We start from the raw sequence: 24,912 nt of genomic DNA on the forward strand, positions 1-24,912 counted from the left end.
TGCAATGTAAAGAGAAAATAAAAGAGCTGTACTTTTCATAGGATGGCTAAGAAGGCTTCTTTGAGGAGGTGACAACTAAGCACAAAGTCAACTGAAGGACAGGGTCATGAGACATGTACTCCAGAAGCAGACAGCAAATGTTAAGGCCCCATGATGTCGATGTGCTTGTGGTGACTGAAGAAGATGATCAATGTGCCAAGAGTGCAGGGATCTTAGAATACTAAAAAAATGAGGTCAGAGAGGTAACCTGAGGCTTTAGAATGAAAAACATAATTTTTCTCAATTCAAATAAAATTCTTTTCAATAAAAAAAAATCCTGGAATTTCATAAATACTCATTATTCTCTTAAATCTATTTAGTACAAAGAATGTTTCTTTTAAAGGTAAATAAAATAAGGAAAAACCTGCAAATATCTTAATTGTCCTATATATGTGACCTAATTTTCCCCCCAAACACCAATACTTTTACTCACTTCTACCTTTACATATTCTTTTTTTTTTTAAGATTTTATTTATCTATTTGACAGAGATCACAAGTAGGCAGAGAGGCAGGCAGAGAGAGAGAGAGAGGAGGAAGCAGGCTCCCTGCTGAGCAGAGAGCCCAATGCGGGGCTCGATCCCAGAACCCTGGGACCACGACCCGAGCTGAAGGCACTGAGCCATCCAGGCGCCCCTACTTTTACATATTCTTAAAGTATAGTCCAAAACCTTCCTAAATGTTGTTCAATATCAGGGTCTAACTCCTTTTCTGTCACAGAAAGCAATTTACTTCCTTAAAAGGCAACATGCCTAAAGACAATATTGGGCCAACTTGGGAAATATGAATACAAACTGTATATCAGATATTAGCATTGTGCCACTGTTTGATTCCTTGAGTATGACAAATGCATTGCAGGTATGTAGGAGAATGTTCTTACTTTTAGGAGGTACATGCAGTGGTGTGATGGTAAATGTCTAACAGCTGGTCTGGAGACGGGAAAAAAAACCTGGTTTACAGCATTACCAATTTCCATGTTGTAAATCACCACTATTGGGTATTACAAGCAACTAATTTGATACAGAAATGGGAAGAAATGTACACAATCAGCTTTCTCATCCTGATACCAGTCAGTTCCATGTTGAAGTACTCAGGGTTGAAGTGTCATGTCTACAACTTACTCTCAAGTTGTAAAAACGAAAAATAAAAATGAAACCCCCCTCCTTTGTCTACCTAATTTACCCACCTATCTATTGTGAGATAAAACAAAAGTGGTAAGATGTTCACAATTAACCAATGAAAAGGTATTTAATTGTGTGATTCAACTTTTCTGTGGGTTAAATTTTTTAAAAATTAGATATAAACTAAATTATAGAGCAAGCAATGTAAGAAGTTTAAGGAAGTTCTCCTATAGCTAATTCTTTTGTAAAATGATCAAATCAGAACTTTATGCATCAATATCCTTTCATCAAGTACACCAAATATGATATGGAGTTTTAACCTAAAGTTATTTTTAAGAACACCATCTCTTACAGAGGGCACTTGTCATGATGGGCACTGGGTGTTATACTATAAGTGATAAATCACTAAATTCTATTCCTGAAACCAATTATTATACTATATGTTAACTAACTGGAATTTAAATAAAAATTTGGGGGGGAAAAGCAATTTGCCAATATTATGTGATAAAATTACATATTTTTACTATTATAAATTTAGATAGAAATAACACACTAGAGGGGCACCTGGGTGGCTCAGTTGATAAGTGTCTGACTCTTAATTCCGGCTCAGGTCATAATCTCTCTCCCTGTGCCCCCGCCCCCCCCCCCCCTCTCATGCTTTTTCACTCTGTTTCAAAAAAAAAAAAAGAAGAAAGGAAAGAAAGAAAGAGAAATATGATACCACTTTACAAAAGAAAATTTCTAATTTTGTAGATGAGAGGATTAGTTTTATAAATGGCCTGATTTCAGATACTGATAACAAATTTTAATTCAAGAATATATAAGTTTGCTAAGTAGGAAAATAAAAAAATGGGAACTTCATATTAATTTAGAATGTGAATCCCCAATGATAAATTAGTTGTGCTCCCAAAGGGATAAGTTTTGTGGTTTTTTTTTTTAAGATTTATATTTATTTTAGAGAGAGACAGAGCACACAAGTGGGACAAGGGGTAGAAGGAGAGGAAGATAAGCAGACTCCGACTAAGCACGGAGCCCAAAGTGGGGCTCAACCCCAGGACCCTGAGATCATGACCTGGGCCAAAATCAAGACTTGGATGACTGACTGAGTCACCCAAGTGCCCCTCAAAGGGTTTTAAGTTTAAGTCCAAATAGTGGTCATACTTGGAGTAAATGTTACTTATTAATAGTGTGAATTATGACTAGATTCCCAGGCTAGGCTACCGAAGTTTTTTAACATACAATGACCACTACTTGCAGCAACATGAAGTCTGAATTCAAAGTAGAAGGGCCATACTCTAAGCACTAAATCAATCCTGGGTAATGATCTAAAATGAAGAAAACAGCAATTTGGGGCGCCATCTCACCATTTTAATATTTTCAACATCCCTCCAGTGTCCACCTCTGCTTCAATCTCTTTACCTAATGCTTGCTCTAAATGTTCACTACGGTGTATTACCACCTAGAAATAGTTGGTGTATTCCAATTACATTTCAGTAAGGAGACGGTACGGTACGTTTAAAAATAGTAAAAATCAGGCACAATGTGGAGCACCTGGGTGGCTCAGTGGGTTAAAGCCTCTGCCTTCGGCTCAGGTCATGGTCCCAGTGTCCTGGGATAGAGCCCCGCATCGGGCTCTCTGCTCAGCAGGGAGCCTGCTTCCTCCTCTCTCTCTGCCTGCCTCTCTGCCTACTTGTGATCTCTGTCTGTCAAATAAATAAATAAAATCTTTAAAAAAAAAAATCAGGCACAATGTGAATGGATGTTTAGGCTGAGTGTCCCCAAGTAAGATGCAGTTAGCTGCACTTAGAAGCACCTGGCCCTTTGCTCATCTACACAAATGATTATCCCACTGGGTAAACTAGTCAACATACACAGCACTTCATGGCTTATAAAGTTCTTTGACACACCTCACCTGAAGCTCAGAAGCAACACTTTGGGCCCAGTACATTTTACAGAAAACAGGTCTGGGATTTGACCCAAGTCATGGAACCAAGTGATAGAATGGGTCCTGAATCCTTTGAGTCTTTTTCTTATTAACCTACCCTACCTCTTGTACTCATAAACCTGAAGTTCTTCAACCAATTTAACCTCTCTCCCTAGAGAAATAGCCAACAGGAACAAATTCTGCATGCTAGGTGGATGGCAAAGAGCTTGCAGCAAATGTTTGTGGGTGGATCATTTGTTAATCAGATGTATATAAACAGGGACCACCTATACCAAATAGCTTTCACCTACTCCGTTGTTATTTTACAACATGGTATTTTAGTTCAATGAGATTTAATCAATTTTAAAATATAGCCTTCCTTTAAGTTTATGAGCAAATGTATTTAAAATCTATTTTTTTAATTGTGCATAAACTTGTGATACTAGCCTAATAGTCAATAATTCAAACAAATCCCTAAACTGGCAGAATTTAAGCAGGTGTGAGTACAACAATCAGTGATTGCTGACCTCTGCTTCTACTCCTATTTGCTCCACAAACATTGAGAAACACTAATCATTCATTCATTCAACAAATTTATGTTAAGCACCTCCCATGCGCCTACACTGAATCTACCATATATAAGGGTATCTGCTAGGTGATGGGAATATAGCTGAACAAAAGGCAAGGTTCTTGGCCTCAGGGAACTTAAAATCTAGTTGCGGAGACAATAAACATTACAAAATGTGTTCAATTCTATGAAGGAAATAAGACTGCTGAGACAGGGGCACCTGGGTGGCTCATTTGTTAAGCATCTGCCTTTGGTTCATTTCATGATCCCAGGGTTCTGGGACTGAGCCCCACATCGGGCTCCCTGCTCGGTTGGAAGCCTGCTTCTCCCTCTCCCCTTCCCCTGCTTGTGTTCCTCTCTTGCTGTGTCTCTATCGAATAAATGAATAAAATCTTAAAAAAAAAAAAAAAAAGACTGCTGAGACACAACAACAAAGGACATCTAATTTAATAAATATAACAGTAGCTAACATTAATCGCACACTTTAGACAGGGTAGTCAGAGAAAGCCTCTATGAAAAATGACATTTAAGACAAGATCAAAAGGAGCCATCCATCTGATGCCTGGAGAGAAAGGCTTTTTAGGTAGAAGGGAATATAGTCCATACGAGGCCCTGAATGATAATCAAAAACCTACAAGGTAGCCAATGGGGCTGGGCATGGTGAACAAGGAGAAAAAAAAGCAAAAGTCCTTATTACTGGATGACTATCTTTCATATAAAAAGGAAACTATGAAAAAACTAAACTCAGATTATTGTTAAATTTCATTAGTATTACACATTGATTATTGTCTAATATTTTGATTTGGTACTGGCATTGTTACCCTGTCTATCCTGTTTCAGTTTAATACAAAGTCTGATATAATGAAGGAACTATTCTGATTTTTCATCCATTTGAGCAAAGACAGAATTAACTATTGACCAACTGACTTTGGTTTACATACTGAAAAAGAAGTACTGTTCCCAGGGTCTGCAATTCTGCTTTTTCACTACAAAAAAAAAAAAAAAAAAAAAAAAAAAAAAATCAATATTAAGTTAGAATTCTAAGTTTGATATTACTAAGTTTGATAGTGGTTTTTTAATATCCTCAGTCTCAAATGGGGGGAAAACATTCCCATAACAAGATACAAAGTGGAGAAGACAAAAAAGTAAATAAAATTTTCATTTTTTTCTATACTTGCTCACAATGTAGAATGCTCAGGTTCCACAGGTTCTTCACTTTTTGAAAAGGAAATCACCTTTTAAATCATGCTCCCTATATACACGTTAGCCTCTTAAGTCTGCCTTCCAATTATTTTTTTTCTCATGCTTTAGAGAAATGACAGTGTTCCATCCACTGAATCATTTCCTTCTTACTAGCAAAAACAGACAGGGAATGTCTATGTCAAACCCGTTAGTGTCTAATTTCAGAAGTTATATCAAATTAGCAATTATTTCACAGCTACTGATGTGTCAGAATCAATCAGTGTCAATAACAGTAACTTCCGACTTGAGATCACAGTGTGTATACAAAATATGTAGAGTTGAATTAGCCCCTTTTTGTCCTCCCCATCTTTCTCTAAATAACTGACTTCTTAGAGTATGTCTCATAATAACAAAAGCAGTTCATATCTGAATGTTTACTACGTGCCAGCCATAGTTCTCAGCACCTTAAATATATTTATTTAATCCTGAAAATAACCCAAAACAAGATACTATTACTTCCCCCACTATAAAGATAAAATAGGTGAGGCAGAGAAGTTTTCAAGGTTGCAGATCTATTTTGTGTTTTCCGCAAGCCAGTTTGGTCTCAGTATCTTATATTTTTACACAACTCATTACTACCCATCAGAGTGTTAAGTATATATACTGAGCCTGCTTCAAATATGGGTGAACCCTCTTGTTAGCTATGTGACCTTGGGTAACTTGCCAAATCTCTGTGACTCAGTTTCATTCATCTATAAAATGGAGATGACAAAAGCATCTACTTCCTTGAGCAACTGCGAAGACTACATGAATTGCACAGGTAAACTTCGAACAGTGCGGGGCACATAATATGCACAAGAGTTAGCTGTTATTATTACCACCACCACCTCCACCTGGGAATTTAATGTAAAGCTGTTCTACTTAATTGTGTCAACATTTCTTTTCCTCAGACATCTGTCATTTCTATTGTTTGATTTACACTGGATAACAATGATCTATTTTAAGTAAATAAGCAAGGCAACAAATTCCCTTGCTATTTTGTTCTTAGGTCTTACCAGTTCTTTCCTCCTATTTCAGTTGCCTAGGAAGGAATTGCTTGAGGCTAACAGGGTTGCAGTACACCCTAGGTAACTTCTGAAGCTGCTGTATTACTAAGGCTAAAGCCTAACTAAACTTGTATTATAATAGACAGGAAGAGGGGGAAGTCCTAGTTCATTAGGCTGCTTTAACAAAATACCATAAACTAAGTGGCTTATAAACAACAGAAACGTCTTTCTCACAGTTCCAGAGGCTGGGAAATCCACAATCAAGCACCAGCCGATTCAGATACTGATGAGAGCTCAAAGATGACGTCTTTTCACCATAACTTCAGATGATGAAAGGGCTTTCTTGAACCACTTTTATAAGGGCACTAATGCCACTCATGAGGTCTCCATCCTCATGACCCAATCGCTTCTCAAAGGCTCCACCTCCTACCATCATCACTTTGTGGAGTTAGGATTTCAACACATGAATTTGGTAGGGAAGGGGGAAGAGACACAGTACTCCTCTTAGTTTTAACTTCAAAAACCATCTAATTGTTTGGTATTTTGTTTGTGGAACAGGTTTTACACTAATAGTGTTTATTGAAGAATGATAAATGGCCTATAATATGCATTCACATTTGAATTGAAACAGTACGTTTAAATTATTAATTTATTGATGATTTACTAGATTTTACAGGCCTTAGTCTTTTGTAATTGCTGATAAGCTCACACAACATTCTTAGAACTGTCTGGTGAAAAACTGTTTCTAACCAAAGCATAAAGCATAAGTTAGACTTATTCCCATTATACACAGAACCCAAGACTCTCAAGGATTAAGTAATTAGATGAAGATTACCTCGCTAACAGGTAATGGAACAAGGATACAAACATAGGTCTGATGTGCTAATGATAACATCAAAGACTCATCTTTGGCTGCATTGCCCAAGTAATGTTATGTAACTACTTAGAAATTTAAAAAAAATTTTTTTAGGGAAGCCTGGGTGGCTCAGTCGGTTAAATATCCGACTCTTGATTTTAGCTCTCATCATGATCTCAGGGTTGTGAGATCCAGCCCCAAGTGTGGCTTGGTGCTGTACATGGAACCTGTTTAATATTCTCTCTCCCTCTCTCTCTCTGCCCCTCCCCCCCAGAATTTTTTTTTTTAACCTCAGACTATGGTAAAATACCATTAACTACTGTAAAATGTAGCTATTATCCTACAGTAACATCTTAGTTATCTGAAAGTACAGTAGGAGCTCTCCTAAGTGATTTTTGCTTAATCAATTAGCAAGATCCACCAATGCTTTCCATAGCCTCCATAAAACAAACTGGAAGACAAAAGGGAATAGGGTACTTTCCAGTTGTCTGCACATTTCTATTTCTACTAGTTGAGTTGTATGCTTAACTAGAACCCGGTGTTTGTCCTCAAAAGTTGTTTATGCCACCCTATTTATAATAGTTAATTTACTTAAATATTATATAAACCCATGAAATGAGTGCAAAAAAGTTATTTCTGTGAAAACTGCTGAACGCTTTGGAAAGAACATATCTGATGAACATATATTCCTTCTTCCTCCAAAACAATTTCCTGTTGACTTCTGTGTACACAAGACACATATAAGATTCTATGAAACATTAACAAATAATTTTAAAATGTTTTTAAATGTAAAAGATACTGTCCTCATATTGCTCTGTGAAGTCTTACTATATTTTTAAGAAATCAAAACTAGAAATCTCAGGGGAAGGTTGGGGGGGAACTAGAAGTTTTAGGCGTATATTACTGGTGTGATTTTTACAAAAAAGATCAGATTAACTTTGAGAAACAGATCCCCTTTTACCCTCCAAAAGAAGCTTGAGCATAGATAAATAGATGGGTGAAATAATTAAAGCTGTTATTTTTATGGTTCCTAACTTAAACCGACTTTTTTTAACTAGCCAACCAACTACTTATTTAGAAACTCTCTGAAGCGCAGCTGTATCCCGCTAAGCAAATATCTGTCTCTCTCTACACCAGAATTCATGTACTTTACTCAGATTCTGAAAGAAATCTGAAGGGTTCTCCTATTTACTCTTATTTTATAGAGAACTCAGTGTTAAGTATGGTTACTGAGTTCTCTAGCCCAGAGACTAAAAGCAGTGAAATTAAAAGGAGGGAAGAATAAACATTTTAACAACAAAAACTAAAAATTTAAAAACCAGATCTTACAAAAAAAAAAAACAAAACCCAAAAAACAAAAAAACAAAACAAACAAACAAAACCAGACTGAAGTAATTTTAGCTAGAGGTAAAACAAAACAAAACAACACCTCATAAATTTAAATCTAATAGGCATTTCTAGCCCTATTTTAGATGTCTGCCAACATATCATGATTACAATTGAAAATCCATTTTTTGGCATTTAAAAAGTAAAGTTTTAATTATACAGAAAAATTCACATAGCTTCTTAGACACCAATGTAGAAAAAAAAAGAAATATTACTGTCATCTAGCTAAGTATTGCCATCATTGTGCCTTTCCAACTGCAGGCCAAGAAATCAACTCAGTGGTTTGTTATACCAAATTTTAAAAATAGAAAGTAGAACAAAAAATACAAGACCACACTCACATAGTGAAGGTAACTATGCTTTGTGAAAAGCTTCTTTCTGTTTATCTACACTATTTTGCAAAATAAAAGATATTACTTTAAAAGATATTACTTTATGGGCCTAAAGATCCATAGCATTATTATGAAATACAGTCTCAATATTAAAATTGCAATTCTTTACATCATAATGCTAAAGAAAGCTATAATTTTAAAGAGAAAAAAAGTCACTTATTTGAGTCTTAATAAATGTATTTATTTTTCCTAGTAATCAGTATGTACATGTATGCATGTATATATATACATATCCTATATACTATGTAGTATACATATATATATGTATATGCATATATACATATTATATACCATTGTGTGTGTATGTGTATAATATTGTGTTTGGTACTAGTTTGGGCTAAAATAGAGATATGTGCAAATATTATTTTTTAAGCTGTTTACAATCTTAAAGCAAACTTTAACAACAACCAAAAATCCAAAACAAATAGTAACTTTGGTTTTATTTGCTTGTTTATTCTGACATGCAATTACTGATCTTTTTTCCAAAAGTCACCAGTGTAATCTAAAAGTCTCACCCTGGCATTCTACACAAGCAACTTCCTTAGTAACAACACACTTGATAGTATTTCATGCATACATAGCCAATTTTAAGAAAGAGCCAAGCACTTAAAACTAATTTAAACCACTAACTTAAGTATGGCTTTCTCCACTTCTTTCTAGTGTTTTAAAAGACACTGTTACCAAAGACATATTTTTAACTAGAATAGAAAATTTGTCTTTTAATGCACTTTGAAAAACATATGGAAATAATTACCAGTTTATTACGTATCTTTTTTAAAATGATCATTTAATTCATAGGAAGATAAATTAACATCTCTAATCGTAAAGCCTCAACTCTTTGTCATTTAGTCCAGCTCCCTACCAAATACAATAATCCTCTTCCAACAATGTTACTTGGACTCAAACACCCATACAACTGAAAAGCCTTCACTCCTAACTACTACTATATAATCTTCTCAACTTGGTCCCTGTCCTTAATCAAAAGAAGATTGATAAATTTGTTTTTAATTCCTTTGAAGTCCTTGAAAAACAGAGTATACATTATTCTCATAAATCCAGAAAATACAGATTTAGTAAGGAAATGACCCATTTACTTACAGAGATATTTAAATAAGGCCATGGAGTACTTTGCAAACTTTTAGAGTTTGCCGAAAGCACAAAAATCAGCTAATAAAAACAATAATCATAATAAAATCTGTCAACCTTAAATTTCCTCAATTTTCCAAATTCAAATTCTCAAGGTGAAAAAGTTTGTAAACATTAAAGTTCAAGTTAGATTGACTTTACCTAAAAATGAATAATGTAAATGTAAAATGATGCCAACTACTGTGGCAACAGATAGACATGCTGTTCCTGATAATCTCATTTTGATTTACACTAGAGTATCTCTTGAAACTACTACTTTACACTTTTGAAGAATATAACTTCCCATCTAGACCCTAACTTTCCCTCCACATCCCTTTTCTATCTCACCAGCTGGAACCTGTAACAGAAACAAGTAGTCATATGTAATACACAAAGAATTGATCCGGCCACAAAATAGGTTGACTTATAAAATGGGGCGCAGAAAAAAAAAATCCACTTAAGTAAGTCATTTACCTCGGTCTGGCTTCATTTTCACATCCAATTTCCACTCAAGGTGCTGTGAAATACACTTGTGGGTTCCTTCAACAGGCTTGCTGATTCTGTGGCTATTGCCCCGTTTTCAAAATGCTAAAAGGGACCAAAATAAAATTAATCTAGTCCTGCTCCGACACCCGGACCTTGCAAGAAACCTACTCTTAACAGGCCTCTTCCTGGCACTAACTGCGGTGACAGCACCATCGGCTGCTCTGAAAAAAGCCAAACTCTGTGCACCGCCTCCCCCATCTCCTCGGGCCCCAGCACCCCTCTCCCCCGCCCGTGTGCTCTCCAGGCCAAAGTGTCCTTCCTTGACACAGCGTCTCTGAACCAAAGAAAGATCTATTTATAACCTGGAGGTACAGGCAAGGGGAGGGAAAAAAAAAAAAAAAAAGGTTCAAGCAACACAAGCTAACTAACCCCTTTGAAAAAAACGCCGCTGGGAACAGTGGCACCTCCGCAGTGGCTGGGAAGAAATCCTCGGTCCTGGTGCCTGGGCGCAGCAAAGTCTTCAGGACCCCCCTAGCGCCTCCCCCGGAGCTCCGCCCGCCCCGCAGGGCCTCACCTGTGTAATTACCCTCCGGCTAGCCTTCCTGTGGCCACCGCGGCCAAGTTTACACAATAAAAGGGTCAGAAAGAAACGCGAGTCATCTCCTCGCGCCCAGCCCCCAGCCCCAAACGAACTCTACTGGGCTGTCCCGGGTCGCCCCCGGCCAAGCCCCCGGCCCTAAGAGGCCCGGCCTGAGGTCGGCCCCAGGAGGGGTGTTTACAGCTGGGCGCTCGCCCCTGCTCGGCGCAGCCTGCCCCGTGCGGGCCCCTTCCGTCCCCCACGGCCCCGGATTTCCTTCAGTCCCGCCGCACCGAGCGCAGCGCCGGCTCCTCTCCCCGCCGGAGAGTTGTTTTCATGGCTCCCTCCGCGGACCTCTGCTGACTAACTCGCTCTCCTCTCCCGTCCCAAACCCTCCTCCTGCTGGCACTTCTTTCCGCCGCTCACCCAGCGGCTCACATCACACTCCCACCTCAGACCCCAGGCTCCGAGAGGCGCAGGGCCGGCGAAAGCCGAGTGTGGCGCGCAGCGGCCCCCCGGGATGCGTCAGAGGACCATCGGGGCCCGAGAGCACAAGCCCGACGCGGCTCCCCGGCGCCCCTGTGGCCATCCACCCCCGCCTCAGCCGCCGCCTCGCTCCGCTCCCAGCGCTCAGCCCGTCCCCCTGCCGGACGCGCACCCGAGCCCCGCGGCCCCCGGGCTTCGCCCGCCCGTCGCCCCGGCCGGCCCCGCTCGCCCCGCGCCTCTGCCAGCTCCTCGCCCGCCCGCTGTCTCTAGCTCTGGCGCCCCAGCTCCCGAGCCCCCTCGCTCGCCCAGTTCTTTCTCTGCTGTTTGCCCTGTCAAAACACTGCCCGGGTCACGTGTCCCAACAACAGCCAACCCACCGCTCGTCACTTCCTCCCCGGCGGCCTCCGCGGCTAGCGCCCGGTTGTTATGGTAACACGCCGCACGCCCCGGGGCAGCAGCCCGGGGCCTGGGTTTCGGTGCAGGTGCCCAGCGGCTGCACGGGCGCGAGGGGGTGGGGATGGCTGCTGTGAGGGCTGGGCAGAGGCCCGCAGGCTGGAGAGGCTCCGGGCGCTGCGACGGTGCCTCGGGCCCTGCCCGCGCTGAGAGCCGGCCCTGGCGCGTCTGGTACCAGGAATCGGAGCTGCGCTATTAGAGCGCAGGGTAACTGGGGAGATGGCATCCAGGGCCTGCCCCAGACGAGAAGGATAATTATAGTTTCCTCCTCCACCACTTGGGATGTTGGCTTTGGGCTGTGACCGAGCCCGAGTGGATTGCAGCACATGGTGGAAGCCGGGTCTAATGTGGCAGGGACAGCAGAGTGGGCAGCCATGCGCGTCAAGGAGCCAGGAGTTTAAGAACAAGAAGCCCCTCTCACCCTAGATTTCCCCCAAATTTTAGTAGGATTCAGAACCCAAGCTCCTGAGATACTCGCTGTGCTAAAAATAACTTTTATAACATCTAAAACACTGACTCATGGCAGGAGGACACTTTTGACACCGTGTTATTGTTGAGGAGCTGTAATTTTGTTGTCCTATAACAATGTGACATGATGACATTTCATGTTGTGATTCGTGTCATCACTTAAGCACAAACAGATGACAAGGATCTGCTGTAATTAAAAAAAGCAGTCTTAACAAGGGCTGAAGCTATTAGCTACTCAGTTTATAGACACAGTACATAGGTTGTGAGCTTCAAACAGAGACAAATAGAAGTCCAAAATTTTCAGTGCTCTTTGGTTTCATCTGAAAAAGTGGTTTTTTTTAGAAATAATTTTGCATACAAGAATCAAAACAGGAAAATATTAGAGTAGGTCTGAAGGTGACTTATGTTTGTCTTTGTACTCTTCTGTAGTTTCCAAAGCCTTACAGTATTACTTTTACATCAGAAAAAATTTTTGTGAAGTACAAGATTGGAAATTGCATTTTTGTTGTCTCTATCAAATACATGAAATTTCAATTCTGAAAAATACTAATTTTCCAGAGGTTTTGATATGTACAGTAAAATTACATTGACAACTGCCGTGATTAGGACTATATCTAACCCAAATAGGGCAAAACATGCAGGAAGGTAACAATTCATTTTCAGGAAAATGTTCTGGTATCATGAAGATGAGACTTCTGACAAATGGCAACAGTTCCATAATCTATGTAATTGCTACAAATGTCAACTCCCCATGGATCTGACTTTGATATTATTGAATACTAGATTATGTAGTTTCCTTTATGAAATTTTATTTGTTCTACAATCACTTCTCAATTAACCCTGGTAATGGGAGACAGAAAGAACACTTCCAGATAATCCAAAATCCTAAATTTAGCACAACAGCTGGGACCAGATAACAGCTATTGTAAAAGGCTTAGTGGGTGAACAGATCTGGGAGCTAGATCTCTGTGATTTAGTTCCTTTTCCTCTGCCTAACTCACAGAAAGTATAAAGACCAGAAAAATGCTAAGAGCAGAAGCTGAGAATATTGGATAATATAGAACACAAATTAAAGAATAATAATTTTTAAATAATTAAGATTTAACAGCACATGGATAAATGATGATGTCTGAACATTTGTTAGACTAACGTGAAGCTTCTTATTAGAATCTTAAATCTGTTTAATAATTGGAGATCATTATGGCAAAATAAAGTACTTAAAAGAGGTATTTTTTACCCATTCATTATTCTAATTGTTTCATTCACTTAGCACACACTTACTGAGCACTCACTATTTGCTAAGCACACACTAATTTCATAATACAAAGTGAGGAGAAACAGGGTCAGTTCTCTTATAAAGCTTGAAGTCCTGACTAGTAAAGTTGCATAGCTTTGGTCAAGTCACATTCTATAGCTTTCTTTCACCTATAAAAATAAAGTATTTTGAATCTCACTAAACATAATTTCTTACCTTTTTAATTCTAAAACAATTCTATAATTGCATAAAACATATCTAGAGTGGGTTGAAAATAAAGACCTTCCCACAATGGCAACTCGTAAGTGTTGGTGATAAATGTGTTTGCACTTTGGGGCACCCAAGCAAAACAAACATCACTGGTTGCTACTTGGTGAAGGGTTAAGGGTCAGTGAAGCAAGGAAGTCAAAATAGCTGACAGGAACCTTACCCTTTTTCCATCTGATTTGCTCTCCATTTTGCTTTCCCCTAGTGTTCCAAAGACTTATAATTCACTTCAAAAAAGATTCATCTTCAGCAAGGACATAATCCCCTCATCTTTAACTTTCTTTTTCAACTTTTGTTGAAATAGGCAGTATATAACAAAACTGTATTTAATGGAGGTCTCTCTAAGTTCTTTTACTGGCTGAGGTGTTGAGGATAACTGGCTTGCACACTTTATTAACTACTGTTACCAAGGTCATGGAACCAGGCCAGCCTACCAGAGTTAGCTGCACCCAAGTAGAGATGAGTGCCCTTTTCTTCTATCTCTAGCACCAAAGGACCTGGCACAGAGCAGGAGTTCAATACATCTCAAACTTTATATTGACCAATAAAGTTTTCTTGTACATGTCCTAAACTGTACCTCTAATACTGACTGGCATTTTCTCCCTAGTGAGTTAAAGTTAGAGAGCTGGGAAATCAGTGGGTGGCACAAACTTCATATGTAAAGGATACGTTTTCACTGTCCTTGTGGTATTCTCTCATAATAGTAGGAATGTGTTGTGGGCTGAAGTGTGCCCCCCAAAATATTATGTTGAAGTCCTAATTCCTGTACTTGTGAATGTGACCTTATTTGGAAATAGGGTCTCTGCAGATATAATAAAAATGAAGTCATACTGGATGGAGGTGGGCCCTAAATCCGACTACTAGTTTCCTTACAAAGAGAGAGCTACTTGAAGACAGAAGAGACACAGGGAAGATGGCCATGTGACAGAGACTGGAATGATGCAGCTGCAAGCCAAAAGAATGCAAAAAATTGCCAGGAGCCACCCGAATCTAGTAAGAGGCAAGGAAGGATTCCCCCCTGCCCCCAGAAACGTCATGGGGAGCATGGCCCTGCCAGTACCTTGATTCCCCCCTTTTCACTTTCAGAACCGTGAGAGAATACATTTCATTTGTTTTAAGCCACTCGAGTTTGTTGTATTTTATTACTGTAGCCTTTGGAAACTAATCTAGAACTCTAGCAAAGAACATTGACATAATTTTTTCTTGGCCTCTAAGTTGTATTGCTGATACTGCAAGTGTTCTAAAGTTCCAGGCTCTGAATGATCACCTAAACATGGAGATCTTAATTCTGTAAAAACTACGGTAAATCAATGGTAAATGTGAAGGAAATCACTCAAGTATCACGAAAGAACAACTTTGTGACCTACAGCTAAAGGATGATCATGAGTAAGTGGCTGAGAATCATCGCATGAAAATATGCTATTTTAAATACGGCGATTGGTAAATCTGTTTCATCATAAAGTTTTGGGGAAATAAAGAATAGTAGAATTAAAATGTGTCGATAATGCTAGTCTTGCATAGAGAGTAAAAAAAAAAAACAAAAAAAAAATTTGTGTACTTTTAGTTCTTGAAACAAGAGGAAAGGCAAGCTATCTTTTCCCAAGCTAACCTGTTTCCAGTGGTTCATTAAATTCATTGCAGTTCACTTGTTTCTAAGGGAGAAAGATTGTGGAGTTGTTGCTAAGGTACTGTTTACCAGAAACAGTCCTCCACCTTCCCTTAAATTGGTTGGCTGTTTTTTCTTTCTTTCTTTTCTTTTCTTTTCTTTTTTTTTTTTTTTTTTTTTTTGAGGCTCCTCTTTGTCTACCTTCTATAACCACAAGTATAAGGAAATGAAAAGTGATTCTTCTGGTTCCTGTCTGCAGAAGTGACTACAGTACTTAGAAATACAAAAGCCTCTAAACTACAAGCCATGGAAACAATCAGATTTGCTGAGTTGCTAGAAGTCTCTGAGTCATCAAGATTTAAGATCTTTTCAAAAGTTAATTGCTCATTTTTGTGATAGTAACTGTGCTCAGCACTTCACATATATTATACACTTGATCCTGATACCACCTTCTTATCTTGTGGATTAGGAAATTGAGGCTTAGAAGGATAACTTTCCCAAGGCTAGAGTTAATAACTGGAAGGAGTCTTCCTTGATGGTCTCATTTAATGTCTGTAATATCATGAAATAGGATAAACTATTCCAAAATTTTCAAGAGGGGAAAACAAGGCTCAGAAACATTGAAAATGGTTGTACATTTTAGAATGTAAATTGGTTTAGATAGACTTGTGCTCAATGCTTTGAGATACAAGTTCCAAATAGAGTGGTTCTGGCTGTTTTATTATATATAAACTCCAGGGATGCGTGGGTGGCTCAATTGGTTAAGGGTCTGCCCTTCACTCAGGTCATGATCCCAGAGTCCTGGGGTCCTAGCGTTGAGGCCCAACATTGGGCTCCTTCCTCAGCGGGGAGCCTGCTTCTCCCTCTGCCTGCCGCTCCCCTGCTTGTGTGTGCTTGCATGTGTGCTCTGACAAATCTTAAAAAAAAGTTTTTTAAAATAAATAAACTCCAAAGAGCAAATAGCCACACAATAACAGTAGCTAACATTTCTTGAACACTTGGATGGTAAGTACTATTCTGAATGCTTTATTGGGATTAGTTTGTTTAATCCTCATAACATCTGTGAAACATTATACCTATTTTATAATCAAATAACATGCCCAAGGTCAAGTAATTAGGTCAAGGTCAAAAAATGTCCAACCAGGATCCACACTCAAGAAGCACGACTTTGGGGGCACCTGGGTGGCTCAGTGGGTTAAAGCCTCTGCCTTCGGCTCAGGTCATGATCTCAGGGTCCTGGGATCGAGCCCCGCATCCAGCTCTCTGCTCAGCAGGGAGCCTGCTTCCTCCTCTCTCTCTGCCTGCCTCTCTGCCTACTTGTGATTTCTGTCTGTCAAATAAATAAATAAAATCTTAAAAAAAAAAAAAAAAGAAGCATGACTTTGGAGTATAAGTTCTTAATCACTACCTCTTATTGGTCCCATTTAGTTTGGTTTTCCACCCAAATCCTGTATTTTCCTGCCTCTGGGCTTTTAGTCATGTCTGTCGCCCAGCATGGATACCTCCCCAATCCTACACCTTTCTTGACTTTCAGGGCCCAAGGTCTTACCTCACCGTGTGTTCTAGAGCCACACTCACCAATCTTTTCCCTGAACACATATATATGGCCTTCAAACCACATATGCATTTTATCTTTTTACAGGGCAGAGATGAACTGTGACCTCAAGTTCCTTTGTAGTTCATAAGGGGCACCAGACTTGGCACAAAGACTTAATTATTGAAGAAGACCTGAAACTACCACTGTTCTCCAGAATGGCTCCAGCCAATCAGTAGTCACTAGTCACATGTGACCACTGAGCACTTGAAATGTGCCTAGTGAAAGTCAGAAACTGAATTTTTAATTTTAATTAATTTAAACTTAATGATGGGCTCTGGTTTCATTATTAGAAAATGAAGTATGGGGGCGCCTGGTTGGCTCAGTGGGTTAAAGCCTCTGCCTTCTGCTTGGGTCGTGATCCTGGGGTCCTGGGATAGAGCCCCACATCGGGCTCTCTCTGCTCGGCAGGGAGCCTGCTTCCTCCTCTCTCTCCCTGCCTGCCTCTCTGACTAGTTGCAGTCTCTGTCTATTAAATAAACAAATAAAATCTTAAAAAAAAAAAAAAAAAGAAGTATGTTCGGAACAACTTGGGTATGTTGTTGGTATGTGAATCTACTTTTTCCAACTGCAAATTTCAGGAAATCTAAATATAGACTAATTATTTCTAATGAAAATATAGCACCCAAATTGAAATGTGCTATAAAGTATAACACATACGCCAAATTTCAAAGACAGTAATAAAAAATATAACCATCTCTATTAATACTTTTAAAGTACTTACATACTTTATATATTGATTACATATTGAAATGATATTTTAGATATGATCATATTTAGATATTTAAAATTTTTAAAAATACACTGGGCAATGTAAAGTTACATATGTAGCTCACATAATATTTCTATTAGGACTGCTTTCAGATTTCACGGGTTGGCAACAACACAAAAGACATTTGAAAATCAGTTGTTCTCCTCAACCAAGTGAAGCCTTTGAACAGTGCAAATTTTGAGATAAGGGAACTTGCCACTTGCTCTTGTCCTATCAAAAGTTCCACACATCCTAATGGGACTAGAGTCTACCACAACATGGTGAGAGCACCTTAAATTTGGTGAGCATAGCAGTGTAGGACTCTTCAAAACACATGTTTGATTTGGAGTTTTCACAGCAGTTACTTTTCTTATGCCTGTTAGAGGATCACAGAGAGAACTAACTGCCTTATCCCAAACAATGTAAGCTATTCTGAGAAGTAGTGATGGGTGAACTTCACTAAACAGTTAAATTCTCCATGAGGGGGCAGAGCCATTAAGTCTCTTATAAATCAAATTACCGATCCTTTACATCTCGTCAAACTATATTAGTTCATTGCATTATTTTTAGATTTGAGAGAGACAGAGTGTGTGGGTGGACAGAGGGAGAAACTCTTCAAGACTCCCTGCTGAGTGCAGAGCCAGACAGGGGGCTCCATCCCACCACCCTGATATCATGCCCCCCAGCCAAAACCAAGAGTCAGCTGCCCAACTGACTAAGCCACTCAGGTGCCCCCACAGTTTGTTGCAGTCTAAGGAGAATTCTACCATATTGCTTTTCATGGTTAAAAAACGGGGGGGGGGGGGGGGGGGGGGGGGGGGCGGGTGTGCAGCGCACCTGGGTGGCTCAGTCCAATAAAGAGTCTGCCTTCAGCTTGGGTCATGATCCCAGGGTTCTGGTATGGAGTCCGGCATTGGGATCCCTGCTCAGCGGGCAGCCTGCTTCTCCCCTTCCCCCTCCCCACTGCTCACGATCTTGGTCTCAAAATCTAAAAAAAAAAAAAGAAAAAAGAAAGAAAGAAAGAAAGAAAGAATGGACCCATACTATTTAACTTGAAAAGTAGATGTACCTTGGAACACTGAAAAAACAAAATAAATTTTAAAAAGAAAGGAAAGTAGATGTAAACAACAGTAATCTCCATTTTAAAACGTACATAGTAAACCAAATGATCAGATACTTCAGGGAAAAAATTTGGAAGTGGAGTTTTATCCTCTAAAAAAGTTTGTAAGAAAAATCTTTTCTTAGTTTGTATCATCACCTTAGGTTTTAAAGCACAAAAGTTTTGTAAGACTACACAAGAATAATGCAGAAAATCCCAGCTCCTTTTTATAAATGGGAAAATACAAAATTGAAACTAAATTCTTCACATAAACTAGATAGAGCATGATAGAGTAATCTGTTTTATATATATATATATATATGTATTTTTTTAAAAAGATTTTATTTACCTATTTGACAGAGAGAGAGAGATCACAGTAGGCAGAGAGGCAGGCAGAGAGAGAGGGGGAAGCAGGCTCCCCGCTGAGCAGAGAGCCCAATGCGGTGCTTGATCCCAGGACCCTGAGATCATGACCTGAGCTGAAGGCAGAGGTTTAACCCGCTGAGCCACCCAGGCACCCCATCTGTTAGATATTTTTAATAAACCAAGCTTCTGCTGCTTCTAGCAGAACCCAAAAGCTCAGTTCAGCATAAAGAGAATTCTACTAGTTTTCTTTTCCTTTTACATGCATAAAGAGAATTCTACTAGTAGTTCTTTTATTGGCCTGTTGTGTGTATCTCAATAATTTCATACTGCCATGCTTCAGAGAGAAAGGAAGACTAGCAGCCTCTTTACTCTAAATTGCCCAGGCAAAACTCTATACTTGCAACTCGCTGTATTTGGTCTTTATTTCCAAAATGTCATTTCTGTCTAACATAAGTTTAACTCAAGCCAGCATTCATTCAGCTTTGTATGCCAAATACTTTGCTGAGCCCGAGAGAGACCAAGGCCAGAAAAACTAGTACTTACCCCCAAAAAACTTTATTAATTTTAAAGATTTTTTTTTAAAGATTTTTATTTATTTATTTGACAGACAGAGATCATAAGTAGGCAGAGAGGCAGGCAGAGAGAGAGGAGGAAGCAGGCTCCCCGTCGAGCAGAGAGCCCGATGTGGGGCTCGATCCCAGGACTCTGGGATCATGACCCGAGCCAAAGGCAGAGGCTTTAGCCCACTGAGCCACCCAGGCGCCCCAAAACTTTATTAATTTTAAAAGGAGATAGCCATATGAATAAGTAACAACTTCATTTTATAACAGGAAAAAAAAGTTCATTCAGAAGGAAAACAGCCCAGAAAGGGGAAAAAAAAAATCACTTCTTTCTAGGAGAAGGGGTTGCTCAAGAAGGAAAGGTGAACATATCAGCTATGTTTTGGAGGATGAAGAGGAGCTCACTGAACAGGCAAAATGGGGTGCAATGGAGATGGAGAAGTTGTTCCTATCACGTGAAACAGCTTGTCACTGAAGCGTGACAGAATATACTCTGTTCAAGACGCTATATTAGAAAGTCACATTTAAGGAAGTTAAATGCAAATGATGTAGAGCATTAGAAAAAGGCCACCCTCCTCCGCCTCAGTTCTTTGTCCCCCACTGCAACCCCATATCCCTGCCTTTCCCATATAACTGCAGTCTTTCTCAGTAATAGGTCTGAGTAAAATTTTGCCTGGTTCAGCATCTGGTTCAGTCACGTGCCTTGCTTTGAGGAACAGAATAAGGCTAAATTGACAGTGTTGAGCTAGACCTTAAGAGGTTTGGCCTCCTGTGTTAACATGAAAAACCACTTGCTGGGGCTGACATGCTGGTCTCCAGAAGATGAAAGACAAATGGAATGAACTCTAACCACCTTTCCTGACCCAAGGATCAACCCAGTCTTGATTAGCAGAACCACCACAGCCAAACCCATACGTCCTGCTTATAAATTGTTATTTTAAGTCAGCAAGTTTTGGAATCCTTTGTTACGTCACATTATTGTACCAATAGCAAACAAATACTGCCATAGCAGTGAATTTGGATTTCATCAGGAGGATGACAGAAAACTAGAAATAATTTTAATAAATAAATTTTTTCAGAAACAATTGCCTTTAGCAACAAAGCAGCGTATGGAGATGGAAACAGGATGGTGGGAGAGTTGGTGGAAAAAAAAAACCTATTTCAACAGGCCAACCCCAAGAGTATACAGACCTGAACTAAGGCAATGACAGTGGGGATGGAGCAGAGAAGATAGACTGGAGAGAGGTTTAGGAGGCAGAATTGTTAGAATTTGGGTGGTGATTCGCCATAGACAAAATGAGAAGACAACATTTTTGCCTCCACCACTCCACCTTAACCTGGCTTGGAATAGTTGGTAGAACACGATGTACTAGCAGAAAACTCAAAAGAAAGATCAGATTGGCCCCGAGGGTGGGAGTAAGGGTAGAGAATGGGAGTATTTGGTTTTAGACAGTAAGTTTGAAAAACCTGTAAATATCTAGACAAACACTCAGAACGTTACAGGAAGATTCTGCTCTGGAGCTTGGGGATGAAACCTTATTTAGATCTAGATTACTCTGAAAACGTCAGCATACAAATGGGGGCTATTGCATGGGAGTAGAGGAAGATGTCAGGGGATACAAGAAGGAACCATACTCAGCAATGGCACTCAGCAACGTTGCCTGTTGCAGAAAAGTCGAAAACGTAAGGACTGAGAAATATTCTTCTGATTTGGCAATCATGTCACCCATAAGAGAAGAAACAATTTCAAAACTCTTCACAAATGGACAGAGGTAGCCTGGGCCCAGCTGAACTAACTGTGTATTCAGAAAATATCCCATAATCGGGAAATTCACAGTGCGATTGCTTGGAATCTGATCACTACTTTGTACCAGGTCAGTGTAGCATAATTCTGAGAATAGTTGAAGACCTATTTTGGGAATTCAACACTATTTGTACCAAATCCCAGAAAGGCCATTATCAACGATCTCATGAAGTGTACCAGCAAAATCCAACATGCAGAGATCTGACCAAAATTGTTTTTCTGAGAGTAATGTACTTCCGGAATGTTTTGATTTACAGGAATGTCACATGTGAAAAACAAACAAACAAACAAAATAAATAAATAAATAAATAAATAAAACAAAACAAAAACCCTCCCGAGTTCTTATCTATAAGTGCCCATGTATTGAATTTCTCTTCAGTGTGCTCAATACATGACATTTTCTTCTCAATGAATTATGGTTTCTTCATCAGGGCACATGGTTTGATTCTAGGAACAATGACTGGGATTGATGGTTTGTCTAGCACATGAAATCCATACAGCAAACATGTGGCAACATGAATATAAAATAAAACCAGTATGGCTGTTTGGATGGTTAGATATTGATATAAGACAGATCCTGGTTATTGCTTTTAATAGTAAGGCAGCACTGGGCCATGCAAGATGACTCAGGGTACCTGTCTCTTTTGTCACCCTCTTTTGTTTTTTTTCCATGTAACCTTACTCCTCGGGCCACAGCTGATTGAATCAAGGATCAATACATGACCTGAAGGCAATCCTCTAGAACTCAGCCCAGAAGGAACACACCATATTGGTTAGTGATTAGCTAATCACACTCTTTATGATGATGATTGTAGAAGGGTAGTGAGCGATGTGTTTTACACCCACAGAGTCACAGCTAGAAAAGACACAGAAGCCTCCCTATCCGTGAGCAATGGGAAAATGAGTAACAGACACCCAATTCTGAACAAGTGTTATGTGCTCTTAAGTCAAGAACTTCAAGTAGGCTGCTGGAGGGATTGCCAGTCCCCAGTCACGGGAATGATGGTCCATTTTTCTGTGAAGACTCTTTTGAGGCTTTTCTGAGATTCTTTGTTGTTACTTTTCATGGCACCATGAATTCTTCCAATAAACCTCTGTAACAAAGGCAACCTGAATATCTCTGAGAGTTGAAACTTGGAAGCATCTAACACAATTTTCTATTACTCTCAAATCCTGAGTGAAAATGTCGAGATGCACTAATGAATTAGACTCCCTACAGATGTCAATTCATTATTCAATTAACAATATGGACTGATTACCTGCTATGTGCCAGACATGTATTAACATTAGGAATTCAGGAGTGAGTAAGTGTGACATACCTGCTGCCTGCAAGGTGTTACGGTCTAACCTGAAATACTTAGACCGCTTGGGTCTTAATATGTACTATAGGGACAAACCTACACTCAGTAGGTCTCAGAAGCTTGTGATCTACAGTTTTACATATTCAAGGTTTTCCAAATATACTGCATTAATAAGGGTATGGCATGTGTTCACCCTCTAATCTAGGGACACCTACATTTATATTAGAATAAGTTCAGTTCAGAGCTTTCTAAGATTTACTATATCTGGGAAAAAAGCAAATGAGAGAAAACAGAGTTAACGGAACTATAAACTATTAAGTAGAACATGGCCGCTGAGTAGAGCCAGAAGTGTAGTAACAAGATGAGGCTTGCAGAAGTCAACAGAAATGAATAAAGTGATGACATTTATATGCGAGCATTTTGCACCAGTGGTAATGTGTCACCTACAAATGAAACTGAGTCCTGACGTAAAAAGGCCATTTTTCTTCGTCCTCAGTAAAAGATAAACTGAAAATTAATGGCCTGGATTGCCCAAGATAACAAGACTGAAAATAAAGATATAGGTAATTCATTAAGCCAGATTGAAGAAAAATGGAGAAGATGGAATCTAGTGCTTGGTGAAATTGAAATGTCAAGGAATTGACATTGACGCATCCTGCTGTTAACTCAGTAGTCAAAGCAAAAAATTTTAATGCTGTATTTCTTAAATTGACTAAAATTAAGAGTGAATGTATTTCCAGTGAAGATAAAATGGTCCAGTGAGAATAGAGTTCTTTCGGGAACACTGTTAAACTCTTCAAAATTTCTCAGACTCTCTAGCTATTGTTTTACTTGGAGCATCAAGGGACTAATGGTCTTGTTTAATATAGTCTACCATTCAAATGCTTTTCAGGCTTTCTTTCCAAGATTCCCAAATACCCAAGCACCCGAACTCCTAATTGCTGTATGAGAGAGTTTGATTGCTACAGTACTGCCATGGAAATTATCTTTTGCTGTCTTCAGTTCACTATGTTGCAGTTTAAATGTTTGCAGCTCTTTAAGCAACATTAGACATTAGAAAGAGCACCGAACTATAGCTAGAAGAGATAATTTAATTACCACAAAATTTTATTTATGTGATTTTACACAAATTTGAAAATATGAAATGGATAATCTTTTGGAAAATATAAACCATAAAGTGGAGTCAAGAACAGGTAGAGAGCCAGACTAATCATCTTTTTTTAAAAAACTAATCATCTTCTAAGAAACAGAATGGCGACTCCCAAAGAGATACCAGGCCCAGAAGACTTCACAGGTTTACATGAGAATTCTACCACACCATCAGAGGACTTCTTTGTTATACAAACTACCCAGAGCAAAACAAAACAAAACAAAAACTGAAAAGATAAGAATAAAAACCTTCCCATTTCATTCTGAGACCAACATAATCCTGATAACAAACCCAAATGGGAAATACTGCTCCCACCAAAAAAACCCAGAATAACATTTATGAACTTAGACGCAAAAATCCCCAATACATACAGTATTAGCATGAATATGGTAATAAAGTAAAGGAGTATTCCATCATGACTAAGAGAGTTTATTGTGGGAATACAGAACTGCTCCAACATTATGAAGTCTATGAATACAAATCAGCAGAACCTCCATTTAAAGGAAATAGAAACCAAATTATTATCTTAGGCTGAAAAGTACACTTGACAAAATCTGATAACATTCCTATTAAAATGCCTTTAAAAGCTAAGAAGAGAGGAAATCTTCCTTATAGAGGATTTAACACAACCTTACAGAAGGCATCATACCTAATAGTGAAACATTCAAAGCAAGCATTCCCTTGAACATTAAAAACAACAACAAAAAAACCCCACCTAATTTCCACCAGTACTATTTGCTATTTGAAGTTTTAGTCAACACACTCAAAAGGAAAAGAAACAGAAGATATAAGTAAATAGAAAGATTGAGACGGGGCACCTGGGTGGCTCAGTTGTTAAGCGTCTGCCTTTGGCTCAGGTCATGATCTCAGGGTCTTGGGATCCAGCCCCGCATTGGGCTTCCTCCTCTGCGGGAAGCCTACTTCTCCCTTTCTCGCCCTCTATCAAATAAATAAATAAAATCTTAAAAAAAAAAAAAAAAAAAGAAGGATTGAGACAAAACTATTTTAGAGGATGGGGCACCTGGGTGGCTTAGCTGGTTGAGCATCTAACTC

General features: G+C 39.2%; 2 protein-coding genes across 2 annotated transcripts in view; one reads left to right on the plus strand and one right to left on the minus strand.

The window, feature by feature from the left end:
• LOC111158858 (family with sequence similarity 214 member A) overlaps positions 1–10,743 on the minus strand; it is a 92,465-nt gene extending 81,722 nt beyond the window's left edge. Inside the window, exons 1-2 of the mRNA XM_022521159.1 lie at positions 10,552–10,743; positions 10,111–10,224 (exon numbers count right to left, since the gene is read on the minus strand). Coding sequence (XP_022376867.1) covers positions 10,111–10,126 — 16 coding nt within the window. The 5' untranslated portion in view covers positions 10,127–10,224; positions 10,552–10,743. The remainder of the gene's footprint in view (positions 1–10,110; positions 10,225–10,551) is intronic.
• On the plus strand, positions 10,222–11,599 carry LOC111159860 (basic proline-rich protein-like). Its single transcript, XM_022522513.1, has 3 exons — positions 10,222–10,253; positions 10,797–11,507; positions 11,554–11,599. The coding sequence occupies exons 1-3, from the start codon at positions 10,222–10,224 to the stop codon at positions 11,597–11,599; spliced, it is 789 nt and encodes a 262-aa protein (XP_022378221.1).
• Positions 11,600–24,912: the final 13,313 nt, after the last annotated feature.

This window comes from Enhydra lutris, unplaced genomic scaffold (assembly GCF_002288905.1).
Source record: "Enhydra lutris kenyoni isolate GAN:26980312 unplaced genomic scaffold, ASM228890v2 scaffoldscaffold4, whole genome shotgun sequence".
Lineage (NCBI taxonomy): Eukaryota > Metazoa > Chordata > Mammalia > Carnivora > Mustelidae > Enhydra > Enhydra lutris.